Source organism: Piliocolobus tephrosceles, chromosome 8 (genome assembly GCF_002776525.5).
Source record: "Piliocolobus tephrosceles isolate RC106 chromosome 8, ASM277652v3, whole genome shotgun sequence".
In the NCBI taxonomy this organism is placed as follows: Eukaryota; Metazoa; Chordata; class Mammalia; order Primates; family Cercopithecidae; genus Piliocolobus; species Piliocolobus tephrosceles.
The window spans coordinates 73,884,750-73,902,391 of NC_045441.1; the positions used below are offsets into that span (position 1 = coordinate 73,884,750).

Below are 17,642 nucleotides of genomic sequence, written 5' to 3' on the forward strand. Positions count from 1 at the left end.
ATAGAGGCCTCAAAATCTCTAAGTGGCCTTTTATTCTGAAGAAAACTTCTGGAAACACATACACATACACACACACACCACACACAGACAGCACAGAGAGAGACAGAGAGAGAGAAAGAGTGTGTGTGTGTGTGAGAGAGAGAGATTCATAAACAGAAACTGGTGAAGAAAGGAAGATAATTCCAGTTAACTTTGCCCTTCTTGCTTGGTAAAGTGCGGGACATTCTGAAAATACCAAAAATTGTTCATGGCAGCAGAAGCACAGGACCCAAATGTGTGCAAAATTTCTCCCCCTTTGAGTTAAAGTGACAGAGAAATTGTATATATGTGTGTGTGGTAGTATAGCCATGTGGATCCTGATATGTTTTTCATTTAAGCTTTGTGTAGTCGCCTTAAAATTGTGGCCTTAAGGCATTAACTTACAAAACAAATGTGTTTTGAAATGAGGAAACCATTAAGGTTGACGATGAATTTATGGTGGGTTTTGGTGCTGTTTAGTTAAGGTCACATGTGTTTAACATATGACACAGACATTAAACTCAAAGCTTCTGTGTTTGAAAACATATAAAAAGCAGTCCCTGACATCTAGCACCCTTGTGGTTCCCCATAGCTTTTTTCCAAGTGGAAAAATTCCCTACAGCATCAGTGATTATTGTCCTTCTAGATACAATTACTTTGAATTTAATTCACATTTGGCAAGACCTTCTGAGATATTTCCAAAATTCTTGTAAAAACTACATCTTTGAAGGAGAGAGGAGATACAGATTTTAAACTCACTTTTGAAACATGCCAGGAAGAGGAACGGATAATTTGGTTTCTTGCCAAGTGAGAAGTGCTCATCCAGTGTCCTCACTCCTGGATCCAATCTCCAGGGAATCCAAGCTTGTTGATGGGGAAGCCAAGCTCCAAGCCCCACCCATCACTGCCTGCTTTTCTTCACTGGAGCCTTGGATATTAAGAGCACTTCTTGTGATTTGGGGACAAACATGCCATACATCTCATTTCTCTTCGAGAAGCTGCAGATAACTCTGCTCCTGTGTTTTCACCCTGCAAAGCTTTGTAAGGTACATGTAGCCTAAGGGCTGATCTCCTGTTGTCCCTGAGTATGAGTTTATTTCTGGCCTCATAGAAAAGGAATATAAGAGGTGGTTCTCCTGAGTTCCCTAAGGGCAGGTACAGCCTACCATGCCCCTCTCTTAGCTTTTTTCAGGCCCTCTCAGGGAGCTGGGTCATCACAGAAAAAGCTATGATCCTCTCCAAAACCTTGGAGTGGTTGAACTTAGCCTAATCTTTGCACAGAGGAGATCTAACTTGGATTTGGAGTTAGGACCTCTTAACCTCAAGTTGTTGGCATAAGTCTGTTGACAGAAAAGACTTATTGGATTGTTGTTGTTATCACAAGTATAATTACTATTATTATTATAATGATTATGTATTACCTAAATATTTCCAGAATATTATGACATTTTGAACAGTCCCCCTGTTTTATAGATGGAGAAATGAACAACCAGAAGGTTGAGCAACTTGCCTCTTTAAAATAGAAACATTTTTGACACTATATTTGTTTTGTATATGAGAGGGGCTTTGGATATGGATGAATGAATGAAAAACTAAATGGATGAATAAATCAGAGCAGAAAGCATGACTTACCTAGATCTACAGATGCTCAATCTCCTCTGCTGTCCATCTTCTATCTAGGCACTGTTTTGTGTGCAGTTGGATTGTTTCTTTCAGCCTAGCTTTTCTATTGTCAAAACTTAAATTATGTAAACATTAAAGAGAAGCATAAACCCAAAACCCAAAAGAGTTAAATATTTTTCAGTAACTTTAAATGTTTGAGTATCATAAATACATGCTTTATTTGACAAAAGTGGCCCATAGTCATAAAACGCAAGTCTATGTGGAATTCCACTGAGTATCATTATTCTAAAAATGTTCCCAGCATCTGAATTGTCCCTCTGTTCTCTGCAATGGCTCACATATGTACACTCCACCAACAGGCATTGGTGGAACAGAGGACCGATTCACACAGAGATGCATTAGGAATGTGTGAATTCCATTGGCAGACATAGACTGGACAAGGAACTCCATTTTGAACAGTGCCCAACAAGGAAGGCTGGCCTAGGATACAGACTTAATAATGAAGTTAAGGGCATGTAATTCCAAAGTGGACTTGAAGAAAGCCACCTCCCTAAAATATGACTGCAAAATTGCTACAGGCTGGACAATCAGCCCAAAACAGAACTAATTAAAGCCAGAGCCATAGAAAGTTTAGACGCTAGGCCGTTTGACCCAGAGGTTTCAGAAAGGGTCATATCCAAGACCAGGAAAAGGTAACTTTTCAAGTTTACTCCCCAATGCAGTTCTATGCCTCATCTCTAAAATCTGAGCTGCACTCTAGTACACCTCATGACTTTCAGTATTGCTTTCATCTCTCCTTGCTGTTTTCCTAGCTTTGTATTTCTCTTCTTATGAGTATGTACATACTTTTCCTTCAGCCCTAGAGACACACGGTAAATCCCCTTAACATTCATCGCCCACATCACAATAAACACATTTTTATTTTTAATCATGCGGACTTGGAGGAACTTTCTCCCAGTGGAAAATTATAGTCAGTTTTAGTACAAGACAGCCTGCTCTTCTCCCTGTCATAAGAGGCAGTATCAATATTTCTGTTTTCAAGCTTTCTAACCAAGCTAAATAAGACTCTTCCTCTCCAATGAAGTTCTTGGCAAAAGGCCATCACTTGCGTATCTTTGATGAGTTGTTTTGAGAAAAGAAAAAAAACAATAAGAAGTTTTAAAATTGTCAGGGACTATGAGATACAGCTGTTTTGGGGTGAATATCAAAGTTTTAGGAGAGAAATTGATTCAAGTAATTGAAAATACTTTAAATACTTTGAAATTTAAAGGTGAAAAAATACTTGAGAGGAAATGTAGCTATTTGAGAACTTTGTTTTCCAGCATTTGTATAATTTTTTTCTCATCCTCATGATGATCATGCTGACAGTTGGTACTATCTTCCTATTCATATTAAAGGGTGTCATTGAGAAATGACTGAGTCATATCATTCAATAATCAATACACATTGCCAATATGTGCATATGCTTAGAAAAAAGCCTCTAAAGCTTCCATTGATATTCTGGCTACCATGAGTGAGGTGTTCAAGAAGTACTAACTCATGACATAGGTGGAATTACATAATTCATTCCAGAGTTCTGCCTATGTTTGTGGTAGTTGGAGTAGTTATATCTTAATTTTATTTAAAAAACAGAAAGAAAGAAACATAAGGCAGCTGCTATCATCACTTTGACTTCTACCTTATTTTAAAACCCAGTCATTCCTCAGTTTCATCATTTAGCAGAATCTTTAGAGTACCATTCCTTGGAACATCCTTAAGAGGCTGATTCTTTCACAGTGAATTTAATTTGCTTTTGTTGTCCCCAAAGTAGAAAAGCATGAAATCACTTTTGGAACAAGTATATCTTGCTTCCACCCTCTTCTCAAAGAGCGGCAGGAACTTAGCTGGCACAAAGGGAGAGAGAATGATTAAAGCCTCATTAGTGTGTGTGGGGGAGTGAGGGGGAGGAAAATAATCTAATGGGCTGATTATTTCCTCAAATATTGCGTTGATATTTTTAGAAAACTCACAAGGTATAATGGGTTGTTTCTTTGTCACTGCTCTACCTTGAAACCTTGCCACTTACTAGCTGTGTGACCTCAGCAAGTCGTTCAGTCTCCCTGAGGCTTAGCATTCTTATCTGTGATTTGGGATAATAATGCCTACATCACAGGTTTATTTTGATAAATTAATAGAATAATGTACGTAAAACATCTTTATGAATTCTAACATATTAAAATGTAATTAGTGGTAGTAACCATTTTATGCATCACACTGCCAAATCAAGCACATTGTAGGATGGATAAGAAGAGAGATTAAGAATTGGTATAGGTAGGAGATCTGGAATGAAGTCAATTAACATGTTGGAGTAAACCACAAAACCGAGGATTAGCAATGGAGGGAAAATGGGAAGGGAAGACATAGAGGGCTGGGTTCTTGTGCAGGTTGTGTGGGACCTATGTAATATGGGATGAATCTTATAATCCAGGATGTTCTTCTCCTTGAGAGAGTGTGATTGGCAATATAGGAAAAGGACTTTCACAGTTTCACAGCCAAACAGCCGAGGTCTTTGAATTAAATGGCAGCTGGCAGAAAGTCTATGGAAAAGTTAGCATCTTGCATCTAGTCCCAGCCAACATCAAAATGGGAGATGGGTTCTGGAGTCATACCTGGGTTTGAATTGCTTCAGACTGCCTGGTTTTTGGCAAGTCACGTATCCTGCTGTAGCCTCAGTTTCCTTATCTGTAACATGGAATAAGTTGATGTTGATAAGATCAGGTAAGATAATGAATGAAAAGTGCCTGCTGCATAATAAACTTAATAAGTATTATTTTTATTTATTATTTATTATAATAGTTTTAATATTAACCAAAGTGAAGATTTACTAATGAGAAAATGAATGAATGTGTTTGCTCTCCTCTTTTTCTTCTTTCATTTAAAAAAGGAAAGCTTCAATGTGTGAGATTTAGAACTATCGTAAGATGGTGTGTATTTTTAAAGGAGTTAAAATTATCTACTCTGCAAGGTTATGGTCTAGGTAGTCTTCACTGAATCATTTGTTAAGTTCATATGCACAAGTACTGCAGACAGACCTAAATTTGGCCATTTCCTGTGAAAATGAAAGCAGTATCTCCCATCTAGAATCCCTTTTGTGGGCCAAGAGGAAATGGTATGCCATCTAAACAGTCCATTATTCTTCTTTTGAGAGAGTGTGTGCAGCGGGTAGGGATAAGGCTAAGGCTGTCATCTTAGGAAAGTGATAGATGTCGTTGCCAATGGTGACTCTAGAATTTGCTCGCATGTCTGTTCATTATCTCCTAATACAAGGGCTCCCTCTGCAGGCTCCAACAACCCTCAGCTGTTGCGTGGGAAGCTATGTCCAGCTATGCAAAAACCTGTTGTAATTTTCTTTATTTGTGAATGTCACTGTATCCACTGACAATAAACTGTGTATCTGAAAATATCACAGGTCAACACACTTCTTAGGTACTTATGGTGCCACCTTATGACAAAACCAGTGCCGTCAAATGGCTAAGCAAGACCTGCCCGCAATTCTCTTGCTCACATTCACCAGGTGTGGTGGCTTAACATGGACACATAGCCCATGGAACAACAAAAGATCATCTTCAAAGACCCCACCATAGTGGAGAGACACGACTTCTGTGGATTCTCAGATTATTAAATGCCTAATGTTCCCATCTATCAAAGGAACTTACACTGAGGAACAACTCTCATGCTATGTTACAGACCAATTCTAATATCTGCAGAATGTTAAGACTTGATTTAAAGTCTATTAGATTCATAAAAGCATTACTATATGTCATTATTTTCCCATAGTTTGAAAGATACAAAAGATTATTTAGATATGTGAAACCTAGATATATGTCAACAATTACATGGATAAGGATGGACAACTTGTTTTAGGTGAACACTGAAGGACCACACATCTGTGTCATCCATGGAACACACCTTAAATTCATTGGCTAAGGCTGCAGGACAGAGAGAACAGTAAGGTATCTACAGGGTCAGCTGTCCTACTGCAGTTGGCCACCAGACACTCCCAAAGATTGAGGGTTAGGGGGAAGTGAATAAGGGAGACTATCAAGGAGAGAATGAATAGCAACACTGAGCATTGACAAGGCTGGCCTGAGGTAAACTATGGACCTATTTTAACTGCTTTTCCCACTTGCTTTCCCATGTAGGGGTATTAGTATGATTAATACTAGTTGAGGGGAGGTTTTAGCTAACATTCTCACAAGAAAAATATCGTGAATTAAATACTAGAGTGTCAAATTTTTTCTTAAAACATACTACTTTGTTAAAAAAAACTTCCCTTCTCTCCATATCCCTATGTTAAAAAAAATTATGTAACATTTGGTACATCCCAAGAATACACACAACACATGTAAATTCTAATGATGTTGAATCTACCTGTGTGCTCCTTCCCTTTGCCCAGTTTTAACATCTTTAAAATCATGAATTATTATTAAGGAGGCCTATTACAGCAACACTATCTCATGCTCACTGGAGAGACTTTTGCTGGGTGTTGTTTATGGATTTTAAAAAATTGTATTAAGACAATTCGTTATAAAAATTATAAATTTTAAATTATAAATTATGAAAACTAAGCATGCACAAAAGTGGAAAGACTAGTGAAATGAACTCTCATTTATGTATCACACTTCCTTAACAATTATCAACACATAGTTGATCTTGTTTTAGCTATATTCTCCACTCCTCCCCTCACTGCATTATCCTGAAGCAATCCTCAGATGTTACTCTTATAAAACTTTAGTATTTGTCACTCAAATGTAAGAACTCTTTTTAAATACTTGACTGTAATACTATTATCAAACCTAAAACAAATGAACAATTCCTTAATATAGCAAATATCCAGCATTCAAATTTCCGAGCTTGTCTCATCCATTTGCTACAATTGGTTTGTTTGGATTGGGATCCAAATCACGCCCACACACTGCATTTGATTGAGATAGCTCTTAAACCTCTTTTAATCAAAGTTGACTCCTCCCTGTTTTTTAGCTCACAGTTAGTGAATATGTTATTTGTACTTGCGGATTTGCTGATGATATCCTCATGGTGTTGTGTAACGTGTTTCTCCATCTTCCGTCTATTATTGTAAGCTGGTAGATCTAGAGGCATGTTTACATCCAGGTTCAGTTTTTCTAGGCCAGAATGTTGATAGGTAGGGTGGTGTATTCTCTACTGCATTACAGCAGGGGGCACATGGTGTCTGGTTGTATCCTTCCTTCCTTCCTTTTTTTTTTTTGGAGACAGAGTCTCACTCTGTCACCCAGGCTGGAGTGCAATGGCGCAGTCTTGGTTCACTGCAACCTCCACCTCCCGGGTTTAGGTGATTCTCCTGCCTCAGCCTCCCTAGTAGCTGGGAGTACAGGTGCCCACCACCATGCCTGGCTAATTTTTGTATTTTTAGTAGAGATGCAGTTTCATTACATTGGCCAGGCTGATCTTGAACTCCTGACCTCATGATCCACCTGCCTCGGCCTCCCAGAGTGCTAGGATTACAGGCTTGAGCCACCATGCCCTACCTGGCTGTATCCTTCCTAACCTTTTCACCTCATCATGGAAGGGCACAGGCAAACAGAAATGAATGAGAGGAAGCCATCAAATCTGGGGTAGGTTGGGGTGACTGAGCAAAGAGGAATGTTATTGTTGATAAAACATTCAATGATTTTGGGTAAGATTTATTTAACTATGCTTCCTTGTTTTGTTGGAGGGTGTCAAAATGTTTGGAAGAGAAAAGACATGTCCCTTTTAAGATGTAGCAAAGTATATGAATCAGTCAGGTGCAGTTGGAGAACTTCAGGCAGTGAACTTACACTCCCTTTGAAGGTACTTCAGAGGTACTCAAGAAAGGAGTGATAATGGAAATGTATGTACTACAGGGTTTTCATGTTCTCTGCTTGGAGCCCTTGATGTTGGAGTGATCCTTTCAGCCAGCAGGAACTTGGGGACACTCAAAGATGGGAGTCAGTAGGAGAGAGGTGTTAAAGAGATAATTAGCACCTGTAGCCTTAAAAGGAGCTGAGTACTAAGTGGAACAGATGGAGACAGTATACTAAAAGTGGCCTGTAAGTAAAAGAGAAATACATAATTATGAAAGTAGATATTAAAAGAATTAAGTCAATAATAAAGTACAGTTTTAAAATGGCCCCTGTCCTTTTAAGGGCTTGTGTTATCTAGAAGTATTTTAGAGTTTGTAAGTAGAAAGTAAATTAAAGATGGACTGTTTTTCTGGATAAACAACTTCAACATTTCTTATAATTTATGGTTTTTGCAATGTTGGAAGCTAGAAGCTGTTTAGCTGGTAACAGGATATGGGCAAAACAGGACCTAAGGCAAAGGTCTTGGGAGATATTTCAAAGCCTGACCCTGGTTCTTTTTTATTCTTTATTACTTTATTCAGGCATATTTTACACATTATAGAATTCATCCTTTTTAAGTATAAAATTCAGTGGTTCTTTAAGTAAATTTGCTACTATGCTATACAGCCATCACCATAAATCAGTTTTAGGACATTTTTATCCCCTCAGTAAAATCCCTCAAGACCATTTATGGTTAATCCATGTTGCTATCCCTGGCCGCTGGCAGTGACTAATCTCCTTTTTGTTTCTATAGAGTTACCTTTTCTGGATTTTTTTGGTAAATGTCATATATAAGATATCTGGCTTCTTTCATTAGTAATAATGTTTTTGAGGTTCATTTACGTTACAGCATTTATTCATAGTTTATTCCTTTTTATTCCTGAATTTACAGGACTTTGTCCATTCACCAGTTGATGGGCATTTAGGCTGTTTCTAGTTTTGGGCTATTATGAATAATGCTGCTAAGGGCATTCATATGCAAGTCTCTGTGTGGATATACGTTTTTATCTTCTTTGGGTGTGTATGTAGGAGTGAAATGACTGTATCATATGGCAAATTTATGTTGAACCTTAAACCACCAAATGGTTTTCCAAAGTGGCTACACCAGTAATTATGAGGGTTCCTGTTTTTCTACATCCTTCTAGCCCTGCACCTTAATAGCTGTGCAGACTTGGGCAAACCTTAGTTTCCGCTTTAATAAAATAGGGGGGTGGAGCTGACATATACTAAGTGCCTATTCTGTGGTAAAAATCATGATAGAAGCACTTATAAGCTTTGTCTCACTTAATTCTGAGCCCTATGAAATGCAGATATTATTTTCTACATATGAGATGAATTTACTGAGGTTCAGGGAAGTTACATAAACTAGACACCATTATAATGCAGGATTATTGTGAGTACTAAATTACATCAAATAACATATATGAACATGCGTAGCATTGTCTTGGGAATAGAGAAGGTGGCTAATGAAGTGATTTTTATTTCTCTGCTTCTTCTCATCATTAGCATCTCTAGTAGGTCTAGCCACAGGGCTTCACCTACTCTCATCAGGTCCCACCAATTTTCTGGTAATAGTTGCCAGCTATGAAGCTGTCATGCCTTAGTGAAGCTGAAAATCCTTTTTAGAGTTTACCCTGCAGTTCCAATTAATGAGGTGGCAGAAACATCATAGAGCCAATCTCTAACTCAAATAGCATAATCTTCGTGGCATACAATGATAAAAGCAACTAGTTCAGGATATGATTATATTTCTTAATGGTTGTTTTTTATTCTTGTCTCTTCTTCCATCCTCTGTTCACAATACTTTTCTAAATTCTAGAGAAGAGAGTTCTGACAAAAGTAAATGTGGCCAAGAAGTTAATTGACTTGATTAATTTGAAATGGACCTGGATCTGTTGGTTTGAAGATTGCCCAAGTGGTAATATAAAAGTGATCTAGGAGAGGGGGGTTCAATTAGTACCTTAGTCACATTCAAGAAGTTTTTATATTAAAATATATATATTGAAAAAAACATAAAGTCTTTAAAAAATTAGTAACTTATTATTCATTGTGTCTTTTCAGGGAGAACCTGGGGTCAGAGGCCCTCCAGGTCCTTCTGGGCCTCGGGGCATAGGAACCCAAGGGCCAAAGGTGAGTCCTCAGCTCAGTGCTCTGTGTGAGGGTTAGATACCATCAGTGACAAGTGAACAGTAGCTTCATAGTAAGTGTTCATTTTGGTGTTGACTTATTTTTTTTCTGGATGACTGATGAAAACTCTTATTTTTAGTATTAGGTGAACATTCAATAAAATAGAACATTTGAATTTATAAAGCCATTTACTTCCCCCAAAAGAAATGAGCAAGTCAGCCTCTTTTTAATTGCAGAGTGCTCAGAACATTTCCAGGTTTCTTAGAGGCTGTGCCATCATCAAGAAACACATCTTTACTTTGGCGGAGGTGCCTCAGGTGGCCTTTTACCAGGTCACCTGCTGATGTGTTGTGCCCTGTGTGCCACAGCTACTCTGGCAGGGCGTCATTGCAAAGGTCTAGATTGATTGTCCCTGGAGAAGACGAGAGCAACTTCTTTTGGCCCATATTCCCTCCTTTCTATGTCTTCTTCAGTTTGGTGGTTATTCATCCTTTTATTCTTTTAATCCAGTGTTTCTCAGAGAGGGAGACTTTGTTTCCCTTCCCCGGCCTCAGGGAACATGTGGCAACATCTAGGGGCATTTTTTTTTGTTGTAGTAGGTTGAGTCCAGAGATGCAGCCAACCATTCTACAATGCCCAGGACAGCCTCCCATCAGAAAGAGTGACCCAGCTCAAAAATGTCAATAGTGCTGAGTTTGAGAAATCTAGTTTTAATTGTTCATTCACTTGCTCAACAAATTTATTTGATTTGTTCAAACGTAGGGTAAAGAAGTAGCAAGCATGTTCAATAGGGAAAATAGATGTCAACGAACCACCTACCACAAATTCAAATTTTGAATTGATATATTCATGCCGAAAATGCGCAGAAGTGAATTAGAGCCCATTCTCAGAAGAGAGAGGGAGAAGGCTGTATGAGTCAAAGATTTTACTGAGCATCCCAGAATTACCAAGATTCTCAGTTTATCTCTGTTTTGTCCATCAACTCCATTTTGGCAGTGTGCTATTTTTGAACCTTCTAGATCACTTTAAATGGATGACAATCCCCTCAAGATGTTAGTAGTCATTATCACTGGGTGATGGGAAGATGGGTCTGTTTTTCTTGTTCATGTCATCTTTATTTCTGTTTAATTTTTTTTTTTTTTTTTGCAATGGGCAGGTATTCCTCTTATAATCAGAAAAAAATCAAGCTTTTTTTTTATACTGGAAAGAAAAAGACTGACTTATACAATAACTTATATTAGCTCAGCATTTCTGAAGGTTTCTTCCATCCAATGTTAATTTAGGAACTTCTGGGATAAGCAACTTTACACTAATTTCTTTATTGTGGGACTTGTTAGAGCCATTAATCTACTGTATTAGTGTGCACTGGAGATCTCCAAGGGAAAGCGCATGCTATTTTCCAATCTTATTCCACCACAAAGTGTTTCCAAAGAAACATGGGCTCAGTTTATGAACAGATACTGGGAAATGCTACACTTGCTTATTGCTTCATCTACATATTTTCCTAAAAATTTGGACATTGATATCCGCTGAATCTTTAACTGCAGTCTCAGTGAAATCACACCTTATATTGAAATGGAGGCCGGGCATGGTAGCTCACACCTGTAATCCCAGCACTTTGGGAGGCCGAGGTGGGTGGATCATGAGGTCAGGAAATCGAGACCATCCTGACTAACACGGTGAAACCCTGTCTCTACTAAAAATACAAAAAATTAGCCGGGTGTGGTAGTGGGTGCCTGTAGTCCCAGCTACTTGGGAGGCTGAGGCAGGAGAATAGCATGAATCCGGGAGGTGGAACTTGCAGTGAGCTGAGTCTATGCCACTGCACTCCAGTCTGGGAGACACAGCGAGACTCCGTCTCAAAAAAAAAAAAAAAGAAATGGAGCAACATCTTAAAGCTATATGGAGCCACATGTCAGTAGTTTCCATACGTGGTGCAGGGCAGCCCTGGTGTTCTTGGGCTTCATGGTAGGCAGTGAAGGGGGCCCAAGCAGATGAGGCCCTGGGCCTCCATTTCTGCTTAGGCCAAGCAGCTCTGCTTACTGCTTAATTTTTATTTGGATTATATGTAAGGTTTTGTTTGCAAAGAATTCTATGGTTTAAAAATATTGGGGAAGCACTTGAAGTAAAGTCAGAAGTAGCTTATAGGCAGCATGAAGGTCCTGATTAGACTGAAGTAAGAATGAAGCCGAGAGTAGTAATACTTAACACTCTTTCTTCTTTGATCTTCTTACATTTTGTGTTCAAATTCTCCCCATCTTCTAACAGGGTGATACTGGGCAAAAAGGCTTGCCTGGCCCTCCTGGCCCCCCTGGCTATGGATCACAAGGAATTAAAGTAAGTGAATGGGGTTGTGCTGGAGTCACCTCTGATTTCACCAGAGTGATGGGCAGAAGAGGTTGTAGATAACACAAAAATGGCTATTATGAAATAGATTTATTGTGAGCCTAGCAGTTAAATGGCATCCAGTATTTAGAGACATCATCTGGAAGTGTAAAAATGGTATGAGTACAATCCTTTAGCAAATGCTAAACATTATATAAATTGCTTGGTGCAAAACTGAACTGTTCTATGGTTTGTTGCTCTCCTTTCTTTGTGAATTGAATGGAGAATTTATACTCAGCTGCTCGCTGTCTCTCTCTCTCTCTTGCTCGCTCACTCTCTCACTTGTGCTCACTCTCTCGCTCTCCCCCACTCACCTTCCTCACCTGTATCCTCCATGGTAGCCCAGGGCTTCCCAATCTTAGTTCACAGTGGCATCACCTGGGGAGCTTTTGAGTAGTACTAATGCCCTTTCCCAGAGGAACGAAATCCAAATCTCTGGGAGTAGAGCGTGAGTGCTGTAGCTTTCAAAGCTCTCCAAGGGATTCTCCTGAGCAGCCAGGGTGAGAACCTCTGTTCTAGGCCCTAAATCTGTGTTACTGGAATTCATAGCCATCTGCATGTCACTTTGTTTCTGTGTCAGCAGCATCAAGCTTATCCAGCATAATGAGACTCTTAGGGTCTCTCATGTCTCAGTAGACAAATTTGGCATCTAAAGGTTACTATGTAATTCTAAAATATTCCCTCTTCTGCTGCTAATATGTTGATGATGATGTTGTTCTTATCGGTTCACTCTCTTTTTTTTCCTATTCCACTGCTGCTCCCCTCATAAACTGGTTTTTCATTTTACGTATATATTTACCATGCTTAAGCTTTGAAACTGAGTTATTCACCTCTGGATGATTGAGATTGATTCTAAAAATGTGGAAACATTAAAAATAAACTGCTTTTCAAATAGCAGAACTTAGTAAGTAGGAGACAGTAGGAGCTTAAGATAATAAATGTGAAAATCCCATGTTGAAATTAAACCGCCTACTTCTGTGTAGAGAGAGTGAGCTCAGTCAAGAGCAGAACTCATAGAATGTGTGTTAAATCTCCAGTTTTATCACACAATGTCTAGAGCTTCTATAGCAGGTCTTTTAAATAACAGTTGTTCATCTCTCGGGCTGAGTATCCAAGCAAAGGCCAAATAGGCACGTTGCCCATATTGTACAAGCCCTGAAAAGAAAATATAGCAAAACTCTGCATTCTCATAAACACCACCAATCTCATACTTAATCTTTAAATTCTAAGGTTAAAAGGTGGTAGTGCTGTACACACAGTTTTACATGAGTTTGCTTAGGGAATAAACCTATGCCAACCCACAGGTCTTGTCACCAACATAAGTTCAATTCACACATGCTGTTAGTTTATTGCTGCCACCTCTTTAGGCCTGGGGCCGGTTTTCTCCACTCTCTTATCTGGGAAATACTTCCTCATTTTCACCTGGGTTGTATTTAATTAATCTTTACCAACTATAACTTATCTGACTTCCTGCCCATCCCTATGCCCTCAGGGTTATGCTGTGTCAAACTCCATCCTGGATGGAACCAGGTCCTGAAGCTTCCCATCATAGGAAAGAACCAAAATCAAAGCTGCCACTATCCTCATCTTATCAGAAATGAGATAAGTTTTTCCTTCACTTAGGGCTGTAGCCTGATGCTGCTTAGCAGTGAGCTCTAAGGCTCACTCATAAAACTTCTCTAGGCCGGGTGCGGTGGATCACGGCGGTAATCTCAGCACTTTGGGAGGCCAAGGCAGGCAGATCACTTGAGGTCAGGAGTTCAAGACCAGCCTGGGCAACATGGTGAAACCCTACGTCTACTAAAAATACAAAACTTAGCCTGATGTGGTGGTATATGTCTGTAGTCCCAGCTATTCAGGAGGCTGAGGCATGAGAATCACTTGAACCCAGGAGACAGAGGCTGCAGTGAGCTCAGATAGTGCCATTGCACTCCAGCCTGGATAACAGAGCGAGACTTGTCTTCCAAAAAAAAAAAAAAAAAAAACCACCCAGCACTTTGGGAGTCTGAGGTGGGCGGATCACAAAGTCAGGAGTTTGAGACCAGCCTGACCAATATGGTGAAACCCCATCTCTACTAAAAATACAAAAATTAGCCAGACATGGTGGTATGTGCCTATAATCTCAGCTACTCAGGAGGCTGAGGCAGGAGAATCACTTGAACCCTGGAGGCGGAGGTTGCAGTGAGCCAAGATCTCACCACTGCACTCCTACCTGGGCAACAGAGTGAGACTCTGCCTCAAAAAACAAACAAACAAACAAAAACAACCAGGAAAACCTCTTTAGACATATTGGATTGCCTGGTATCCAGTTGGCAGCAGGGCAGAGGTACATCCCTCAGGACTTCCACTTCATTTTCCTGACCCTGGCAAAAACCGCAATTACTATTGCACCAACAAAATACCATCGCTGCAAAAGGGAGGGAACTGAAAAACCAAATTGGTGGCATTCTTCTGAGTCATTTCAAGGATATAGGAACAGTAAAATTTCATTTCTTACCTTCATTTGTTGACTTATTTCCTACCCCTTTCCAAAGAGCATTTGAATCAGTGAAATCTGCTTCTGTTGATGTGTATGCTTAGTAGGCTTTGATGGAAACCTTTGTTGCTGTTAACCTTTAACACAGAAGCCTGAACTGTACTCTGTCTCTCTATCCCCTTCCATTTATGGGAGAAATAAGGGTTGTAGCTGCAATCACAAGTGATTTGCTTCAGCACTCACCTAACTTAGTTGCTGGAATATTGGCTCTTCAGCCAGTCATTCATTCATTCAACCAACCAACCGATACTGATTGAGCACCACCTATGTCAGGCAAATAAGCCAAGTGCTAGTATAAAGTAGTGAGTAAAAAATATATGAACTTAGTCCTCACGGGATTTACAGGCTATAAAATAGACTTTGGGTTCTGGAGAGTATAGAGGATGGCACAATGGAGTGAATTTAGATTACAGCAGTAGGCAGGCCCCTCGTGAGGTCCTATAGGCCAAGTAATGAGTTTGGCCTTAACCCTAGGAGCAACTGAAGAATGATCTGATCAGTTTGGAAGAGATTCACTCTGGCTACCATTTGTAAAATGAAAGGACATGACTGGAAGGAATGTGGGAGTGGAAGGGCTTCTCTTTCCATACCCCTTCCCATTCTCCTGATTCTCTATGTGGAAGAGTATGATCTTCTGGGAACCTCTTTCCCCTGCCTTTCCTGGGGTTCTGGGATCACCCAGGGCTGCTGCTGTGGTAGCTCTGGTCCTGGAAAACCCTGAGAGCACAATGGGCTCGCCCCTGTTTATTTAGTTCCATGGCAGCCTCCTGCCATTCCTTTGCTGGTCTAACTGACTGCACTGAAGAGGAACTCCAGCTCCTTCAGGGCCTCAGTGCTTTTTCCCAAACACAAATATCTGTTGTTTGGATAGATGAATATGGGACTGTGGCTGTTTAATCCTAAAATGGTTCATGTCACAGGAGAGGAAGTTACATGATGCTACCATTTTGTCCCACTGTGAGCCTCCAGCACTAACCCAGATACAGACTCCAGATATATCAGAAGTTCCACAGATTAAGTCAGGAGGGAGAAAGAATGGGGCTGGGTCTGGAGGAATTCCTTTATATGCTAAGTAGCCAATGTGAGGCCAGGAGGGATGTGATCAGAGGGTGGACCACCCAGGCTACAAAGCACGGAGACAGACGTGGATGGCTTCTCCCATTCTTCATTTCTAATTGGGAGTTATGCCAGTTTCCCCCTCTCTATCCTTGTTTAAGTCAGTTCCAGTGTCCTGATCAACCCTGACATTCCCTTAGTACTTATATTCAGAGGACCCAGAAGTCCTTATATAAACGCAATTCCTGGTAGCCCTCCTGACTTTAAAGACTTTATGAGGTAGATTTGTGGACTGGCTCTACTATAATTGTTCCTATGCATAAATGCTTTATTCACTGAGAGAATTAGCTTCCATGCCCCTGGCTTTTGCTCTTCCTGTAGACTTGAACATGACTGAGACTGATCCACCCCTGGCTGAGGATACCTCTTGTTGGGCTATAGCAAAGGAGGGGTTATTTCAAGCCTAACAAGTTTGTTACCAGTTTTAAAAAATAGCCTCGATTACATGCTGGGTAATTTGGTGACCTCTATCCAACAGAAACTCTGGGGTCCCCAAAACTGACAAATAGCAATGACTACAGTGGTCACACAGTCACAGGCCTGACAGATCAACCTCTGAGACATCTGAAGCTCTTAAATAGAGTGAAATACATTCTGCATGACATCTCCCTCTATCTATATTCTGACCTCTGTGGTGTAAGGGAAAGAGAATGAGGGACTCATTTCTCAGTGACTTTAGAGTCACTCAGATCTTGGCCTGAATCTGGGCTTCGATTTTTTCCAGTTGTAACCTTAGACAAATCATTCATCTTTGTTGAATCTCAGCTTACTAATCTTTAAAATGGGGATAATAAGGCTTATTTTACACGATGTTAAAAAGAAAAAATTGTATAAAATATCTAGGACACAGAGTTGGTATTCAACCAGAGTGTGGGCTATGGAGTCAACAGATTTGAATCATGGCTCCTCCACTTCCTGAGTATTACATCTCTCCCTCAGTTTCCACATCTGAGTAATGTGATAATGCAGTACTATTTCCTAAAGTTGTTGTGAGGAATGATTGAAATTAGATAGTATATGTAATGCATGTAATACATGGTTATATATGTGGAAAATGTTTGTACCTATTCACATTATTATTTCTACTGTTTCCCTTCCCTTTCTGCTAGTCCCTCTTGTATTTTCCAGGAAGAAGGCCTACAATTCTAATACTCAAGTGATTTAATGCTCTTAAGCCTAATATGTTGGTTACATTAGTTAGTGTAGGCATTGCTCCAATTCCAAACAGACACCCAAATGTATAATGGTTCAAACAGAGTATAGGGTTTTGCTCACATAACAGTCCAATGTGTGTGTTCCTGGTTGGTGGGTGATTTTCTTCCACACAGAATTTTATAAAACCTTGTCTTCCATTTATGGTTCTTCTATTGGCTGGACCTCTTTACCACTTACACCCAGCAGGCAAAAAGGGAGTATGTAGAAGGGGTATACCTGCTTCATAAACTCTTGGCCAGGATTTGACATGTATCCCCTCTGCTCACATTTTATTGGTGAGAACTAGTTGCATCGCTGTACTTAATTGCAAAGGGGCTGGGAATGGTAGTCACGCTGTGTGCCCAGGAAGAAAAGGAACCAGAGGTTTGGTGAAGAGTCAACAATCATTGCCATTCATAATTTAACTTGTTTCTAGGAAAGATGGAAATTTTAAGTTATTTGTTGCTCTGAAGTATATTGGTGCCTCCAGAAGAGAACAGAAAGTTTGGTGGTCTCCATGGCAACTTCCAGAATGCCCCATCATTCTCCTGATACTGTGGGCACAGACACCTGGGCTTATAAGGACTGAGTTTATCCCATCATTTATTTTATCCTATCCTAAAAAGAGAACCTTAGAGCATTGATAATCTTCTTACTTATTTCAAACAGCATCAGTATTACTCATGGATGACTTAGAAATTGTCAGTAGACAGGCTGAGAATCGGCCAAAGAGCTGGAGGGGCTTAGGGTTTTTGGTAGGA

General features: G+C 39.9%; 1 protein-coding gene across 1 annotated transcript in view; it reads left to right on the forward strand.

Moving 5' to 3' along the window:
* COL28A1 (collagen type XXVIII alpha 1 chain) overlaps positions 1-17,642 on the forward strand; it is a 179,295-nt gene that overhangs the window by 105,952 nt on the left and 55,701 nt on the right. Inside the window, exons 26-27 of the mRNA XM_023224880.3 lie at positions 9,585-9,653; positions 11,919-11,987. Coding sequence (XP_023080648.2) covers positions 9,585-9,653; positions 11,919-11,987 — 138 coding nt within the window. The remainder of the gene's footprint in view (positions 1-9,584; positions 9,654-11,918; positions 11,988-17,642) is intronic.